The 19,089-nt window shown below is 45.3% G+C and overlaps 1 protein-coding gene across 3 annotated transcripts in view; it reads right to left on the bottom strand.

The window, feature by feature from the left end:
* TRAF3IP2 (TRAF3 interacting protein 2) overlaps positions 1 to 19,089 on the bottom strand; it is a 47,727-nt gene that overhangs the window by 9,736 nt on the left and 18,902 nt on the right. For 2 of the 3 annotated variants that reach the window (XM_036318177.1, XM_036318176.1), the window contains 6 exons: positions 14,650 to 14,827; positions 11,857 to 12,035; positions 9,653 to 9,741; positions 5,843 to 5,911; positions 4,741 to 4,857; positions 981 to 1,055 (listed from right to left, as the gene is read on the bottom strand). In XM_036318177.1, the coding sequence (XP_036174070.1) occupies positions 981 to 1,055; positions 4,741 to 4,857; positions 5,843 to 5,911; positions 9,653 to 9,741; positions 11,857 to 12,035; positions 14,650 to 14,827 (707 nt within the window). Of the gene's footprint in view, positions 1 to 980; positions 1,056 to 4,740; positions 4,858 to 5,842; positions 5,912 to 9,652; positions 9,742 to 11,856; positions 12,036 to 14,649; positions 14,828 to 19,089 lie in introns of those variants that run through there. The other variant, XM_036318178.1, reaches the window with a different exon arrangement.

Genomic DNA, 19,089 nt, shown 5'->3' with positions numbered 1-19,089 from the left:
GGGAGGGCATGCTCAAAGAGTCCAGTTTGACCAAAGCATAGAATCATCTGCACATGGTGACAGGGAAGGCTGAGCATGTGGGCACAGGCCTGTTGAAGGGGCCTCACATGGCACGCTAAGAAAGGTGGAGATGATCTTGTAGTCTGTAGGAAACCACTATGAAACTTTTGAGCTGGAGAGAGATCAGAGCTACATTCTGGGTGTCCCTCTTTGATGGCAGAGCAGAGGATGGCTAATACAGGGTCAGAGTGGAGACAGGGAGACCAGTAAGGAGATCTTGCAGTGAGAGCCTGGGCAAGGGGTGGAAAGGCAGGCTATTGTGCAGGCTGTGAGCTGTGCAACCCTGGGTTCCCATTCACATAAACTGGGCCCTCCCTCATCCAGAAGTCTCAATGCAGTCCTGGCATCTAGGAGTGCAGCTGGGCCTGAGCTCAGGGTGCAGCAGTCTCACTTTCAAGACTTGACTACCTCACTGCCTTCCCTTTGCCAAGGCATGGCCTCAGGTGTGTTTTGCCCCCATCCCCCAAACCTGCTGGCAAGCCCTTCTGGTGCAAAAGCCCTCCTATAAACCACAGCAAAGTTCACTTTGATAATTGTGTAGATTTAATTCCTGTATTCTACAGCTTTGAGAGCTGAACTGTGTGCCACAAAATACTTCCGTGGAACAGCCAGCAAAAAAAGTACACATCTTGACTTTTATGTACAAGAGATAAGAAATATCAGATGAACAGTCTCTTTTTGGCTCATAAGTTAAAACACAAACTACCTCTTTGTATGTAATAGCTGTTCAAACAATTAGGACAGCGATGGTCTATCAGATAATACTCTCTTCGTGCTGCTGAACTGAGTGGTGCAACTTGCTGATCTTTCTAACACTGTTCTTTAAGGAGTGATAGAGTTGACTAGGTTTTCCACTTAAAATCCCAGATAGCAAACAAAGCAAAGCTTGAATTCTGAGGGTTTTTTTGTTTGTTGCTTACCTTCTTAGCATTTGGGAAGAGCACAGGGATGAATCTGAAATTCATACTTCCTTGTTTTATAAACTCGATCTGCATCTGGAAGAGAACAAATTCAAGGTTTAATTTCAGGAACGAGGATGAGGAGTTAATGTACAGTACTCACAATCATGAGAGCCCACAGTGCCTTTATTCTGATTTCCTTGAGTGCCTCGCCCTTGTAATTTGAAGCTCTCCCCATCACACATCTATGCCATCTACTCATTCACCAATCACTTATCGAAGGCCTAATCAGCGTCAGGCTCTGTGCTAGACTTTGTTTTAAGGATTAGGATTGGGGTCTGCTGAGCTGGTTGGCGTCAGCTCACAAAAGCCAGATGTGTGCCTCTTCCCAGTTCTGTGTTCAGTGTCTTCACATTGGTAGCTTGAAATTGGCCATCGTGAGAGTAGTTATACCACAGAAATGGGAAGATGCTATGAATCAGGGTTTTGTGTGTGTGTTTTTTTTTTTTTTGGGGGGGGGTGTTAAGGGTGAACCAGCTTACCAGAATACCGCTGATATAAACAAACCCTGTCAGCACAAAGCCAGCAGTTTTGTGAGCAGTCAGAAGGTAAATTACCAACCACAGTGCAGTGTGGAAAGTGTGAACAAATTGCTGTGGAAGCCCCAGATGGGGGCCATCCATTCTACATCAGTTACAAGGAAAGTTACAAGGGAGGTGTCATTTGGATGCTGGAAGAAGAATGTGGTCAGGCAGGGGGAGAAGGGAAGGACGTTCTCAGCTAGAAAAGGGCCTGAGCAAATGCCCGTGTGGCAGCAGTCAGTGGGTTGGGACCAGTAGGTAATGCCCTGCAGCTAGAGCACAGAATGGGCTTGGAGGTGAGGAAGGCAGGCTGGGGGGGTCAGTTGTGAAGAGGTCTGACTTCCAAGCCTTAGGCTGCCCACACCAGTTCCCATTTGTCCTGACACTGCAGTGGTCCACAGAGCTTTAGCTGCCAGAGCTCCATCAAAACCAGAATTTTCAAACTGAGAGGAGTCAGAGTCTTCCAAATCCTGTGACCAGCACCAAGTTTGCAGGCTTCTGATGACAAGGAGAAGAGGAATTATGCATTCCAACTATTTCATCTTCCGATTGATCTTTATTATGGAGGAGTCTTTGTCGTGCATGGAATAAAAACAGAACCGAGAAGGACATGCCAGTGGCGATGGCTCGTTACTGAATTCACCAAAGAAACCCCTCCTAAACTCACACTCGTCCACACGCATGCTTATTTGCGTACACACCCAAGCACACAACACACAAGTCATCCACAAGGTGTTTTCTCAGAACCACCTCCCATTGAGAATCAGACGACGCCAAAAGCATGTTTTCGCAGGGGTCCTCAAACTACGGCCTGCGGGCCACATGCAAATACAAATATTGTATTTGTTCCCGTTTTGTTTCTTTACTTCAAAATAAGATATGTGCAGTGTGCATAGGAATTTGTTCATAGTTTTTTTTTTTAAACTATAGTCCGGCCCTCACTGTCTGAGGGACAGTGAACTGGCCCCCTGTTTAAAAAGTTTGAGGACCCCTGGAAGTGGCCAAAGCACTGCGCCACTCAAAGCACCAGCCACATCAGTGCAGACACGTGAGAGGAAGGGCATAGTTTACGCGTTAAAAGTTAAGCACTGGGAGCAGTTCCTGACTCCCACGGCACTGGACACTGTAAAGCTGTTCACCAGGCTGCTCTGCCTGTGGAGGGGCCACCGGCAGGAGCGCATGTTCTTCGCCCATATTTCCAGATACTGGCTTTGTCCTGGCTCTATTACTCAGCCCCTCTTGGGCACCTCTTCACACCCTCTGTCCGGGAGTTTGCTGCTGCCTGGAGGGGACCAGGAAGGCTGCCAGGCGGACAGAAGGCACGTCTGCCTCTGGCCTCTTCAGCCCCTTCCTTGATGAGGGAGGACCCAGGACATCGTTGCCCAAGACACTGAGTGTGATAATCTGGCTCGTAGCTGGGCGGTCGGACAAGCTCCGGGCTGAGCCGTGTTCCTGCCCGGCACTGGAGCACTCCAGCAGAGCTCCACAGGTTTCCTCGGGACCTCGCGGGACCTGGAGCCCTTCCCACACACCAGCTGTCCGCTCGGGACTGCCCGGTTCCTAGAGATACAGACAGGACATTGAGTGCTTGGAGGCCACGCAGACAAGTAGCAGCAGACAGCCAAGGGGTGGCAGCTCCCAGGCCAGCCATGACCTTTCAGGGCAGAAACGATACTTCTCTGGGCCCTGCCCGTGGGCTGTCAGACCCGGAGAGAATAGAGCAGGAGGGAGACGTGCCCCCTGACTCCTTGGCCTTACTCTGTGACTGCACCACCTTGCCTTGGCGTTTACTTTGGGTTGGTTCTGAGCTCAAATATGTGGCTGGCACTTGGTAGAAGAGGAGACAGAGACCCTGAAGACCCAGATGGGGAACACCCACCTACCCTGCCTGTTTCCTGTGCTCCTGATCCGCAGGACAGACCTGATTTAAGTCAGCGTCCCCAGAGGTAAAGCTGCAAGGCCCCTGCCGGCCTGCCTGCCTCCTGCCTTGGGCTGCTCACCCGTTCCATCGGGACCACTTCTGCTTCCTGCCCATCCTCCTGGCCTCGCCAGTGCCCATTCCAGGTGCTTGCCCCCTGGGGAATGTTAGGACTGAGATGGAGCTTACAGGTTCTAGTCTAGTGATCTTCAAGCCTTTTTAAATCTCAGAATCTTTGGTAAACAAACAAGCCGGAGAAAGGCAGACAAGCTGTGTCTGAGGTGGGGTGAGAGGCCCAGAACACCCACACCCCCAGCACATATGAGCACGCAGTAGGGACCATGGGAGCATGTGACATCCTGGTCAAGCATGTCGAGTCTTGGCATCCTGGGCAAGCGTGACTGTCTGCACAGTATCTCTGTAACTGCCGAAAGCAGGAAGACTGCTCGCCCATAAAACAGCCAGTTGTAAAGCTGGGTGTTATTTTCCGTCAGAACGTTCCATCAGATGCTGAGTAAGTTAACTCCCTATAAATGTCTCCCCCTGGTTTTGGTTTGACCGGACCCCATAGTTCATGAGCGATGAAGAATAGAGACATGGAGGCACAGAGAGGTTCAAGCAGTTGGCCCATGGTCACACAACCTACACGTGAGGAAGCTGATTTTGAACCAAGCACACGAGTCCTTTTCGCCAGGCTACTCTGCCTCTGTGAAAAGGAGGGGGACAGGATATGACACCCCACAGGAGCCCCGCCCCTCACTGCCCCGCCTGTCAATCCTCCTAGGCCCGTGGTCGGCAAACTGCGGCTCGCGAGCCACATGCGGCTCTTTGGCCCCTTGAGTGTGGCTCTTCCTAAGCCTTAGGAGTACCCTAATTAAGTTAATAACAATGTACCTACTTATATAGTTTAAGTTTAAAATATTTGGCTCTCAAAAGAAATTTCAATGTTGTACTGTTGATATTTGGTTCTGTTGACTAATGAGTTTGCCGACCACTGTCCTAGGCCTTCACACTTGGTAAACAATCAAACCAGCAGAGTTCCGATTCCAGAATCGTGGAACTTGGATCACGGATTCCTCTGCCCTTGTTACTGACAAGAGCACTGAGTCTCAGAGGAGTGCTGAACTGCCCAAGGCCCCAAAGGTAGCAGCCCCCCACTCTCCTGCCTGGGCTTCTTCACCGGCATCACGCCTTCGCTTGGTCTCTAGTGCGGGCCAGGCCCTCACAGAAGAAAGAGCCCGTCTCCAGCACTGGCGAGGTGCTGCGGGCCGTCACCACTCACCATGCGATGGATGTACTTAGTATGTAAGCCGTGCTCATCCTCGTCCAGCTGCGACTCAGCGCCTTCCACATCCTGTTTGTATTTGGGGCTGATTGCTACGATTATCATCACTGTCTTCTGTTAATGAGAGGGAGAAAGCATGTTTATGAAAGTGTAACGTGCGGTCCATTTGGTGAAGGCAGGCTGGAACCCGGCCAGCAGGCTGTGTGCATTGTCTGACACAGTGGGGATGGAGGGCTGGGCTCATTCTCCGTGAAAGCACTGGCCCCGCTCAGGCAGACGGCTGTCTCCCTGCTCCCCTCTGCCTCCCGCCGGGCTCCCTGCACACACCCGGAGCAAGTGGCTCTGCGTGGAGCTCTCCTAAATGGATGCGGTTTTGCCCACCATTTTCCACAGCCATCACTAACCCATGGCTAATGAAAGCCCCAACCACTAAGTGATCTGCATCTTGGTGGAAAGACTCTGCAGCCCCAACGATGAAACGCCCTCCCTCCCGCAGCCGATCGAAGCTGCCAGTGACTGCGCCCTGACTGCCCTGCTAGTGGCAGGGCCCGTGAGCAGGAGGACCAGGCCTTCCACACAAAGCAGATGCCAGGCTGCACACAAAAGGAAAGCCAAAAGCTCCCGCCTGCTGAGACCTCCCCACCCGCTCTCTCCCCTAAAGCAGCAGCTAAAGCGCCCACAGGGACATGCTGGCAGCAATCAATTTCTATCTTGTTGAAGCACAAAGTGCCGGGAAAGCTCTTCAGCCCAGCCCTCCACAACACTTGGGGTGGTCTTGGATTAAATTGAATTCTGCCTCTCCCTCCCCACTCCCGCCTTCATTTCCTCCTTCCCTCTTATGGTCAGAAAATTGTTTGTTCTGATTGTTATCAACCACCTGTGTCTGGTTGGGCTGTTATTTCCTGCCTGTGCCTGTCCAGGAGGGCGACCCCATCCTTCCTCTCCAAGTCTTTGCACGGCTGCCAACAAGGGAGGCTTTGTTGGGACTTTCTCGGCTTTGGACTTGGTGGGTGTGCCAGAGCTTCTTTCATAAAATAACTTCACAAGCTAATTGTCTTTCTCACCAGAAAATAAACTCAGGATTTTGAAATGTACTTACATCTCTAAGGTAGCGTTCCATCCACTTAATGATATCAATGCCTCGGATTCTATCCTCAAAAATGTCAATCTGCAAGGAAAGATGTGGGAAGCAGCTCTTAATGAGAAGCTTTATCTAGGTGCACAGCAAGAGAAAACATGAGACTATATGCATTTAAAATAGAAAAAGTTACTCATGCTTTTTGCAGGGAGGAACATGTAAGTCTAAAGAAAATACAATTTAAAAATAATGTTCCCTATTTCAACATTAGTAGGCATTGAACTATTTAATACCCATAATTAGGATATACAGGCATGCATCAAAATGTGTCTTTGCCTACACAAGAATTATGTTTTAGAAACCAGAGAGACATGGGCAACAAGTTGGGTGTAAGCCAATAACACACAAACCAATTATATATATATATATATATATTTTGAAAGGAAAACATGATTCTGGAACATTTTAATGGCTACATGGTGTGCAAGTATTGAGATATAAATGTGGTGCTTTACTTGCATTAGCCAGATCATCATTACTGTATTATGTCCAGTTTCAATCTATATGTTTAAAAATGATTGCATGAAACTTGGATCAAATCCAAGGAATAGTCACAAAAACAATTACTAAGACGGTGGGAACCAGTTTATGATGAAAATCAAGAAGTAGACCTCTTGGGCCTTGAAAAGACATATAAAGTCTCTGAAGGAGTATTGGAAGGAGAGAAAAGTTAGTTGTCTTCTGTTTTACCGTGGCCTGAATGTCAGGCCGTTCTTGGGCTCAGATCTGTCCTGCAGCCAGAGGGTGGTGAGTGTGTACAAGGTGCTCTTGATTGGAAGGAGGATTATGTGCTGGAATGGGTGACTCAGGCCCAGTGTCCTGAGGAGGTGTTAGTTGACTCAGCCACACCACTTGCTCCCAGATCAGTTGTCTTAAATGTCATTCCACTATTTAGGACGGATGGGGTCAGCAAGCTGTCCACGGCATCTACAATCTAGTCTCACCTCTCTCCTCCCCAAGTGCCCTGCCCTGGCACTGTACCAAAAAGCACAGTGCTAGCCCCCTGCTCTCTGAGTCCTCCCTGCTGAGTCCTCCCCACACACCGACTTCCTCCTCCTCACCTCACCAAACTCTACCTCATTGTGACACACACATTATCGTAACATTCTTTCATTTACTAAATGTCTCATTTATTTCTTCAACCTGGTCCCAAGCTTCCTAGAACGAGATAATGCTTCATGTTCACCAAACTGGCAGATACATATGGTACATAATGCGAGCTCAGAATGTTTCTTTACTGATGGCACATTAAAAATGACCATTTGCTGCTTTAGAATGTCTGCTGTCCAATGACTTACATTAAGTAATCTTGAGAAAGCTTTTGTGACTCTCTCTTACTGTGTCAGCAATCCATTTCTGTTCTACAGGACAGAAGCCCCAAAATGTTGGGAATGACAATAGACGGACAACTTGGCTCCACTCTTGGTTCTATGACTGGCTTCTGCACTTCCCACTTGCATGAGTTTGGAAACATTACTAAAATTCTCTAAGTTTTATTACCTTCATTTGTAATAGGTGGTTAATAAATGTACTTCCTAGGGTGGTTGTGAGGATTAAAATGAGTTAACATGGAAAAGGCATATCATAGTGCCAGGTGTGATGTAAATACTCAATAAATGATGATAATGATTATCCCAGCACTTAAATTATTCCCTGCTGTGAGCTGGACATTCCAGGAGGCACAATGTACTGGCTATCTTCCATTTGTCTCTCCAGATCTCTGCCAAAGTCCACAGCTCTGTCAGGCCAACTTTTCCACATGGCCGCTGTTATGGGCCAAATTATACCCTCTTCCCCCGAGATCATGTTGAAGTCTTAACCCCCAGTGCCTCGGAATGTGACTGTGTTTGGAGATAGGGGTTTTACAGAGGTAATCAAGGTAAATGAGGTCACATGGGTGGTCTTTGGTCCAATATGACTGGCGTCCTTACTGGAGGAGAATAGGACACAAAGACAGAAGGAGATGGCCACTACAGGCCAAGGAAGAAGCCTCAGCATGAAATCAATCCTGCTGACACCTTGAGCTTGAACTTCTAGCCTCCAGAACTGTGAGGAAGTAAATTTCTGTTGTTTAAGCCTCCCAGTCTGTGGCACTTTCCCTAAAGCAGCCCTAGCAAACCACTACAGCCACCCTTGCTGAGATTGCTATAACCACTGCTCCTTGCCTCTTTAGACCTAGGGGTGGTAGCAAGTCCCTGCTTTTGCTGTCCCAGGATATTCCCACAACAGTCCCTTTAAAAAACTCTCCTTAAATTACCCATGAAGTTTTCTCACCACTGAGGAGGTCTTAGTGTATCAGTCTAGTAGTGAGCCGCCAGGACTGGGCTGGTGATTCTACCACAGGGCTTCGCAGAGATGAAATCAAGGAGAGATTTGAATTCTGCCTCAGCAGCCTCTGGTTGTTTAGGTAACAAAAACCTGTCCTCTTCTCCCAGGGCAATCCGTATGCTTATTTGGAAATGACCAAAAGTAAGATCTTTTCTGACATGTTGGCTTTATGTCCTGTAATTTGACTTTATGTCACGGTTGCCACAGCACTTGCTTATTCCAGAAATGAGAAATTGAAATGTTGGTCTCTAATATAGTCATGAAGTTGGAGTGTATAAATTGTATGCTTTTTTAAACTTTCAAACACTTGTATTTTTTTTTTTAAATATATTTTATTGATTTTTTACAGAGAGGAAGGGAGAGAGATAGAGAGTTAGAAACATCGATGAGAGAGAATCATGGATCAGCTGCCTCCTGCACATCTCCTACTGGGGATATGCCCGCAACCCAGGTACATGCCCTTGACCGGAATTGAACCTGGGACCTCTCAGTCTGCAGGCCAACGCTCTATCCACTGAGCCAAACCGGTTTCGGCTCAAACACTTGTATTTTTAAAAAAATCATAGAATAGAGAAAAAATTCAAGTAAAAACCCTTGTTAAATGATGTCAGATAATCTTGCAAATGGACATTTTTATTTACTAAGTGTTCCCTCTTTATCCATCAACCTTCCTATCCTTAGACATTCCCCTTAGTTTTTTGCCACGCTCTAGAATTCACCGTCACTGCATAGCCAGAGCAGGCCGCGGGGAGGAAAAGAAGTGGCCTCAGTGTTTGAGGAAAGCCAGTCTTCCACACAGGCTCCTGTAATGTTTTATTTACTGTCAAGAAAAGCTTACATGGCTTAAAGCGATGGCAAGGCACTACAGGGGGACTTGAGGAGCGTGTGCTTACAGAGATTTCTCAGGCCAAGATCACAGTGGACCACAGGGCTGGGTTGTCTCCCTGCCTTAGAACTAGACCAGCCGAGAACCTGGCCCTGCGGTAGAAGCATCGCCGCTGCATCCGGGTGTGGAATGGCAGCTGTGCACGGCGGGGGCCCAGGCTGCAGGCTTCTGCCTCAAACCCCCCGGCACAACAAAGGACCCTGTAAAATAAGCGGGTGAAGCCTGCCGCCTCCTGCAACAGGAAGCACAACCAAAGCGGGTGAAAGAGGGCAAAGGGACAAAGTGCAGCAAGAGGCTGGCGTTTCCTTCAGGCCAGGGGTCAGCTGCGTCTGGGCTCGGCATTAACACCCTTCGGGCTGCTCAGAGGTTCTCGCAGGGAAAACATGCTGGAGACTTTAAAATCCAGAAAATAATTACCTAAATTCATAAGCATTTAGTTCATAGTCACGTAAATCAGATCAAACATTGGCAGCTATTTATCATTTGTCTCCTTTTGTGTTTTTCTTTTCCTGTACTCACTTTAATTGTTCAGTCTCCTCTTTGGATACAATACTTACTGCAGTTTGAAAGCCATTTACCAGCAAAAAGTTCACGAATTTCACCACCTCCATGGCTGTGTCCACAGAATAAGTGATAAAGACTTTCCCTAAGAGAGATTTTTCACAGTTATTACAAACTAGTCAAATAATACGTATATTTTGAACAATACATGTAAATTGTATGCAATGTCTTTTGTTCTTCTAGAATAATAAAGGGAAACCTCTGGGTGGGGGTTGGTCTAAGGGTCTATGTCTGCAGCAGTGTGGACTGCTGTCCTCAAGACATAGATCGCAGGCCCAAAGGAGCAGGGGAGTCTGTCCCAGGGCGTGCAGACTGCTCATGGTGCATGGAAAGCAGAGGCACAGGGAGAGCGCGGGCAGGCTGAGCCAAGCCGAGGAGGTCTTCTGAAAAACCACATGATGCATTAACAGAAAATCCGTCACCCAGAACCTGTATGTCCTTAAAATCAGGACACCACCTGGTTTCTTAGAGACACTTGGCACTGTGCCTAAGGAATACTCTCACAGCAGGCCAAGAAGCTGAGTCTTGCTATGGGGCCACCCTGTGGTGTCCTCCTTTGATCTTGTGATGCTCTCTGCTGCCTTGAACTCTTGCTTGACAAGAGCAAGTGAGGGGAGAGGGAAGATGTTCCCTCTCCCTCCTTCCTCCTCATCCACTCAGTGGTGGGGGGAAGGCCAGGAAGTTGAAGTAGACTAAAGCACAACTCAGAAATGTTAGTAAAATCTCAGTAGCTTGAAAGAAAGTCACTGCCTCTAGGCGGTCCAGCTCTCGGCCTCCCTCGCGCCTCACTAGGTCAGCCTAGGGCGGCAGACAGTACTGTGCCTACACACTTGACCCAGGCAGCGTGAGAACCAGTGTTTTCTCAGGCTTATGCCTTGGGGAAATTATCTGGCTAGCGCGTTAATATGAGAGATGAACAATCTCTCTGTTGGTTTCTAGTCTGGAATGAACCCGCTATATCTCAGGAAGCCCCTGGGGCAGAGGGTGGAGAAGAAAGTGGAGCTGGAGAGAAAATATGAGTCTTTTATATTAATCTATGCTTAGGCTCTTGTTTTCTGAAACCCACCTCTCAAATGGAAGTGTGTACAATGGTCATATTGGCTCTTTTAAGCAGCCAGGTATATTGATGGCACTCAATTTCTTTTCTTCTCAACACTTTATATTCAACAAATTCCTATGTAATAATTTTAGGACTCCCTTTATGAATTATGGTAAAGTTAATATGTTATCTGTAGACTGACACCAGGTCTATATCCTATGCAGGGTAGCATCCATGCTCCAGAAATGCTCAAAATTATAATGTGTAAGACTTTAAGGAGATTAAAAATGTTTTTTTGAATGAAAAACAACACTGGATCATTGTATTAGAGATCATTCAACTTCTAAAGGACTAAAGTGCATAGATCCCCAATAGGAATTAGTACCAATGCAAAAGGCTTAATTTTCAAGCTTGGTTCAAAGAAGTGCCTAGATTTAGACAGGACTTCCTAGAATTACCTGAGCTTCCTTAGCAAGCACTGCAGGATATAACAATTTCACAAATAGTGGCTGTTTTCCTAAGATTCGTAGAACTTACTGTCCTGACTGACCTTAATATGAGGACATTTTGGTGATATTTCAACATTTTTGTTTCTGACTGCAAAATGTGGAAAAAGAATTATCACCTGACACGTAGTCAAATATTTCTTTAAAAAAAAAGGTTTAGTTTGCATTTGGTTGTAAGGCAGCATGGAGAATGTGAGACTCCTTTTTTTCCCAACAAGACTGCTCATTCCTACAGGAAACGACCTCGTTCTTGATGGCTGCTGCGAATTTATGGTGAGAAGTTAGGTTCCTGACCAATACTACGTGGGCATCCAATCAACTTACCCAGGGACAAGTCCACTCAAGAGCATCATTTAGAAGAAGGAAAAAGCATCGGGGTTATTTGTTGTTGGAGTGTATGGTTAAGAAAGTCTAGTGATAAGCACTTAGTGAGTATCTCTGGTAGTGTGGAAATCACCAAACACATACATACAAAATGTTGGTCACTTTCTTAGCAAAAAGCAAAAAAGTAAATTTTATTTACTTGAGAAATATTCAAGATAATGGATGAATAATCATGAAATACTCTCAAAGTATAAGACCGGAGGAGGAGGAGGAGGAGGAGGAGGAGGAGGAGGAGGAGGAGGAGGAGGAGAAACCATTGCAAACAACTTACGTAATTCTTCTGGTAAATTGCTTATTTTCAGAGTTCCTCTGGCTGGAGGGTTACTAGGGGGTCTAGGGACAGCAGCTGGAGACGGAGCCTGGGGACCCTGTGGTCTCAGTTCGGCAGGACACTCCAAGGACTCCTCAGGAGCTCCAGCTCGTTTCAGTGGCTGGTTATACGGCTGGTCCCTGGAAAGGAATACATGTACAACAATAAAATTTTCATTTTCAACTAAGGTGCACCTGGAGGAACAGGAAGGCTTTAAGAACTATGGGAAGATACCAGTGAGTTATCTTTCTCCTCTGCTTCCAGTTCTTTTCTGAGCCAGAGGGACAAGGGTTGCTCATGGAGTTTCGGTCAATAAGCTATAGGGCAGGTTACCATTTGTAAGGGCCTGTGCCAGGAGTCGCATAAGGGAAGCAGAATTTGATTTCTCGATTCAAGGACTGTCTAATTGGGAAGATGAGTCTCATGCACAGGGCTGAGGAGGTCACCAGTAAAACATAATATAATGGTGGTGCAAGGTTGGTGTTACAGGCATTCTGATAAAAAGGACTTTTAGCTCATGATAGATAACATCTGATTACGTATCAAAAAGTAGAAAAGGCCATGTAGCTTTAAAAGTATGAATGTTGTTAACATAGGGATGAAAATCTGATCCTAAAGATCCTTCCAGAAAGTTTCTACCACTTGGTGTTGGTTGCCAATATTCCCACAAACATTCTGTTGAGAAGAACCATCAGACACACTCATGTGAGATTTGGAAGCAGAAGAAATGCAGGCTGTGCTTCTGCTATACTCCTGTGGCTTGTGCTCTGCAGTGTCAAGGCCAGGGCATGGGCGTCCGGTGTGGCCAGTGCAGATCTAGCGGGCACTGAACGCATCAGTAGCTGCAGTGCTGGCCGCTACCTGGTTCTGGATTGTTCTGTGCAGTGTGGTCATGAGTGGAGAGCTTCACAGGGACGTTCTGGTTCTCTGCCTCTCTGACCCTCACACTGGAAGCAGCCCCTTTGGTGTCCTGGTCTGCGGTGTTGCTCTGGGATCATTCCTGGAAGCCCAGCCTAAAGTTTGCTCCTTCAACCCAATAATGTTGTAAGCACCCAGTCCCCAAGGTAAAGCCCTTCTGCTTAAAATTGCTAGAGTTGTTTTCTGTAACTGAATCCTAACTGATAAGGGGACTAAGTTTTTTCCCTTTAAAAAAGCTCTGATTCAAATGTTAACATTTAAAAATTGAGGTAGTGGGAACATATATGTTTCTATTTGTTTTGTGTTTGAGATTATTTTAAAATTTTTAAAATGTTTTTGTTTTGATTACAAAGTCTATGTGTATATGCCATTTTTTATATGGCTTATTGCTTATGTTTTCATATTTTTACCTAAAAGAATAAAATATGCAAGAGAGTTTATACAATAGAATTTTAAAGAAAATGACACAGAATCCAAACTATACTATATTCCTAAAATATGACTATTTGAGGAAGTTGTTTTTATTCATCCAGAGAAAAATTCTTATAAAATATGCCTTCATCTAATGGGAATCTAATTCCATATCCCTTTTGCATTAAATAACTTTATGCCCAAAGTTGTTTGGTTGTTATAAAAGACAAATGCTCATTTGATAAAGAAATCTTAAGGCCTTGATAATATTAAAAAAACTTCAATGTAAAAACAAAATCTTGAAGAATAATGACAGAATAAACATTCTGTATTAATGTTCTTTTTCAAATTATCAGGAAGAGGAGAATTAGCTTCATTACCTAGGCTTATGCTCCATGACCCCAGAACAGCAATGTTAAATCTTTTTCATCTCGCCCTAACTGGTTTGGCTCAGTGGATAGAGCGTCAAGCCTGCAGACTGGAAGGTCCCAGGTTCGATTCCAGTCAAGGGCATGTACCTTGGTTGCAGGCACATCCCCAATCGGGGGGTGTGCAGGAGACAGCTGATCAATGTTTCTCTCCCATTGATGTTTCTAACTCTCTATCCCTCTCCTTCCTCTCTGTAAAAAAATAAAATATATTTTTAAAAAAACCTTTTTCATCCCATGGCTCACATAAACTAATTACTAAAATTCTGCAGCAATCTGACAAAAAAATTGTATAATTTTGATCCATTCACACTGGACAGCTATTATTGTGTTGCCTGTTGTCATTGGTTTATTTGACAATCTAAAGGAAAAGAAGTCTGTGCCCCTGTAAATAGTCAGGTTGTGCATGTTTTAAAAACTCTTGTGGCACACTGGTTGAAAACCGCTGCCCTAAAATGATAAAATAAATCCAAGGAGACCATAGCAGGCTTAAATTGATGTTAGAAAAGCAATTACTCTGTGCTATATTTGCAATTCTTCTATAAATCTAAAATTATTTCAAAATAATTGTTTATTTTAGAAATTATTATTCTTCCCCTAATCAACACCAAATATGTTTCATAAAGATGCTTAAATTTTATTTTCCTTAGAATTTTAGATACGTCTTCTGCCAGAGGGCTTGTAGCTTTAAAAGCTACATTTTACTTAATACTATTATTTGAACTGAAGGTAAAAGAAGTAAGTGTGACTTAGCATCTTAGGAGCCTTTCTTTCAAGAAATTTTGAACAGTCATCAGTGGCTTTATATGTCTGGTAAAGAGATTCTTGTCAACCAGCCTCCGCTTCCTTCTAACCCGAAAAGTCTGTGTGGGGCGTTCCACTGTGTGGCTTGGCCACTAACCTGGGTAGTAAACCAACAGAGTTTTATACTCTCGATTGCATTGACAGCATTTTTTTCATTTTAAAACTATCTGCAAGTTGGTTCTGTAATACTCACTGATATCTCAGGAGCCCTGGGGAGGAATGGTCTCTTTGTGCGGGCCTCTCTTCTTGGTCCCAGGGGCTGGGATAATTCAGAAAGATCTTCTGCACAGGGTGCGGGCCTCGCACACTGGCTCCAGGTAGGGCCGGTTGGATCACTTGCTGGTAGGCTGCTCGAGGGTAGTCCTGGCCATCTGTGGGAGAAGACAGCCAAGAGAACAGGGAAGACTGACTCTAGTCCCTTCGTGTGAAAGGAGAGGTAAGCTCAGTGCAAATTTTTGTCTTGATACCAACTGAGGGTTCCAGATATCAGTTACCACCTCTGTAACGTTTGTCATATTTCTGTACAATCATTTACTCAATAGTTTTCATTAAATTTAGTCATTGTGGTTTTGTTTTCCAAAATAAAAACATCTGTGAAATCATGAGTCTGGTACTCTAGTTGGAAAATGCAAAGCACCATCCAGACCCCCATTTTAATAAGTTACTTAGGATAATCCAACGATGAAAAACCTCCCCCACATCACCAGAACCCAGAGCCAGGAGAAAGTGTCCCCATAATAGATAAAGAATCACTACTCTTTCCTTTTCTTTCCCTAAGTGGACACACACACACACACACACACACACCACTTTCTCTTACCAAGAAATAAATGAATGAAAACTTGGCTCATATCTCTGGGAAGCAGCCAACCAGTTGGCAATACCACCCAACTTTCTTGGTCGTTTCGTGCTAAAGCTTACGTGCACTTGAGGCCAGGGCGGTTAGAAGAGGGCAGGGCTCAGCACAGACAGGGCTGGCGGTTACTTATGTGAATGTGTAACCTCGGAGAAAGTTGGTCCCAGCCCAGCTTAGGAGCAGCAAGTCTCAAGGGAAGAAGGGCAGCCTGTCCAGGTGGGAGAAGAGCATGGAAGGCCAGAAGAGGGATGCAGGGAAGCCAGTACAGGTGAGAGAGGAAAGGTCTGAGGGAGCTGCCCAGGCCCAAAGGGGCTCAAGTGTGGGAAATCTGAGAGGTGAGGATGTGCCTCTGAGGGAACTGGAGAGAGCTATGTGGGTAACCCTGCAAAATTAACCATGAACGCCTCCTGTGAGCCAAGCATTGCGACCTCTGCCCTCGTAAGAAGTTGGATATCTAGGAGGCATAGCAAGTTAGGGTAAGAAGGAGCCTGTTTCTCAGAATATATGAATTATATCTTTATTCATTTTCTGATAATAAAAGTAATAATCGAGTTTTCCCACTGAAGGTAGGATACACGCAGGGATGTAAAGTGAAATCAAATTTGCAAGCAAGCAATACAGTAACAGACAAGGTAGGTTGGAACCAGAATGTAGAGGGTGAGAATGTGGCTAATGATTGAATTCCTAGTTCAGTAGGTAGTCAGAAGCCATTCAAGTTTCCAGGGGAACATCCAGGGGAATAATGTCCTCAAATATGGAAAAGAAGACAAACAACCTGTGTGTTCACTAGTGTGGCTCCCTTCAGGTCTCTGCTGTCTGGATGCAGCAAACTTGCCTGTGTGGCCCTGGAAATGTGCCCAAGCCAGTCACTCGTGGTCAGATTCCCTGGATTCAATCTATTGTCTGCTTTGGCCTGTGACACTAGCAGATCCTTCCTGTCATGTGTCCTCTGGCAAAAGTGACTATTCTCCAACCCAGGTTGTCTCCTGGACCTGACTGTAGCCTTTGCCCTACAATTGTTTAGGACTGGTCATGACATTAGGGGCTTAAGAAAGAGGAATAGGATTAAAGGGTGTATCCCAGCCTCCAGCTAATAAAGGAGACCATGATTTGAGAGCATCTCTAAGAATGGGGAGATGGTGCCGAAACCGGTTTGGCTCAGTGGATAGAGTGTCGGCCTGCGGACTGAAAGGTCCCAGGTTCGATTCCGGTCAAGGGCATGTACCTGGGTTGCGGGCATATCCCCAGTAGGAGATGTGCAGGAGGCAGCTGATCGATGTTTCTCTCTCATCGATGTTTCTAACTCTCTATCTCTCTCCCTTCCTCTCTGTAAAAAATCAATAAAATATATTTAAAAAAAAAAAAGAATGGGGAGATGGGACTACAGAGACCCCTGTGTTCTAGGACAAGATACACTATGAAGGTTTTGCTTTTACAGCTTCTCTGGGGCAGGTCAGATATATTCCAGGGGTCCAGATGACCAGTTGGAGTTTTAGGCCAACAGGGAGGTCACGACTGCTGCTCTTTTCCCCAGCTAGAGAAAGCATCCCTGCCATCAGGCCACCAGGTAAAAGCCTGCCCTGCTTGTAGATGAATCTGGCATGAATGGACCATTTACAAAACCAGTTGTAGGTACAACCAGGCTGTCCAGAGATCCCATTGCACTTAAAATCCACCCTGCACGATCCGATCCCGGTCCTTCTTGGTCTTATCTCTTATAACGCTCTCACACGCTCGCCAAGCCCCAACTACCATCGTGGCCATCATGCTTCAACTTAAACACCCCAAGCTTGTCCCCACCTTTGGCCCTTGAGTTGGCATCCTCTCTGCCCAGAATGTTTTTGCCTTGTATCTTTACAGATCCACTTCTTGCTATTCAGGGCTCAGAGGTTTGGATATCACTCAGTTACCCTACTCTACCCCCACCCATTTTACTTTCTCCATAGCACTTAGCATGTGTTTGTGTAAGTAAGCATGATTGTTGTCAACTTCTTGTCTGCCTTCCCTCCTAGCATCCTGTGAAAGCATGGACTATGTCTGTTTGCCATCACGTCTCCAAGCACAGTGCTGGCACTAGGAGATGCTCAATAAATGAATGAATGAAGACTAAGCAGTTACAAAGCCAACTCCACACACACACACACTGAGAGAAGCCATTCACCCTCTGCCTTCTAGGTCTTGGGTAATCTAGATCAGCGGTCGCCAACCGGTGGTCTGCGGACCACTGGTGGTCCATGAGGTCCAAAAGGTTGGTGACCACTGATCTAGATCACTCTCATTAGCTGTCTTTTATTTTTGTTTGTTTGTTTTAGTGTCTCTCTCTAAAAGTAGGAAGAAGAAAGACAGGTAAAAAAAGAAAAATTGCCCAGCTGGTGTGGATCAGTGGTTAAGTGCTGACCAATGAACCAGGAGATCATGGTTTGATTCCTTAGTCAGGACACATGCCAGGTTGTGGGCTCGATCCCCAGTGTGGGGTGCGCAGGAGGCAGCCGATCAATGATTCTCTCTCATCATCGATGTTTCTATCTCTCTCTCCCTCTCCCTTTCTCTCTGAAGTCAATAAAAATATTAAAAAGAAAAAGAAGAGAAACTTTATTAGTGGGCTTGAACATTTTTAATATTTGAAATAATGTTTGCTTCTAATATCCATTAATAAGTGGCTAATAATGTTTTATTTGCTTTAAAAGGATTACCCAGCTCTAATCATAAGGCTTGTTTCTTTTCCAGAAGGCGGATGTTAGTGCTGTTAAACAAAAGCCTCCGAATCCAGGTCATATGATCTCTGACAGATTATTTCCTGCACAACACGTTTTTGTCTCATAGCAACAAATCTTATCATTAAAATCACCAAGGCATGTGGGCTAAGTGTTTGATTAGCTGTAACTTTCATTTCTGAAATGGCCACCTACAGTAAAAACTTAAACTGGTTTATGTGAGCAGACAAAATGATCCACCTCATCTAGTTTTTAAATGAGGGTACTGACAGAACAGTCCTTCATGCTGCCCTTTGATTATTTAAAACAAAGAAATATTGAATATGAGAGGGAATAGCAAATACAAGCTTTCCCTCTTGTAAGTGGAATTTGGTTTTGTCTGGAATTTGGCTGGTTGTGTAGGAAAGTTGCTAAATAAAAACTATGCTTAGTAGATAGATGAATATCTTTCATTGCTCAAATTTTGATAATATTGTTTTGACAGAGGCTTACTAGTTTAGGTGAGTACTATATATATAATAACGCCTAACATTTATTGAGTACTTGATACATGCCAAGCACTGTTCTAAGTTCTTTGTTCAGGATTACAGAGTTTAATTTTCTGTTTTCCTAATGAAGTTTAACTTAGAATCAAATCCAAATTCCTTACATGGCCCTTGCATCCATCATTGTCTAGCATATCAAGTCTCTCCCTGCTCACGTCGCTGCAGCCCTGCTTTCGGTACCTTAGCAAGCTCCTACTTCCTTGACCTTTTCATCCTTTAGGTTTCAACTCAAATGTGTCCTTCTCAGAATAAATTCTTGCCATCCTGTCTATTAATGTCTCTTCTAACACCTGGTTATTTCCCTCATAGCACTTACACTTATTTTATTTGCTGACTTCTATTTATCTATCTCCCCAGTAGACTGCGGAAGACAGGCCCATGTGTTGTAGTTACCAACGTACACTCAGTGCCTAGCGGAGTACTTGGCAAATATTCGCTGAATAAATTAATAAGTGAATGGACAAGTTCTGATTCCAAATCCCAAGGACCTCCCTCCCTTCGCCCCTCCCCTATGAGAC

Source organism: Myotis myotis, unplaced genomic scaffold (assembly GCF_014108235.1).
Source record: "Myotis myotis isolate mMyoMyo1 unplaced genomic scaffold, mMyoMyo1.p scaffold_m19_p_7, whole genome shotgun sequence".
NCBI classification, from domain to species: Eukaryota; Metazoa; Chordata; class Mammalia; order Chiroptera; family Vespertilionidae; genus Myotis; species Myotis myotis.
This window is presented reverse-complemented; position numbering and strand designations above follow the sequence as displayed.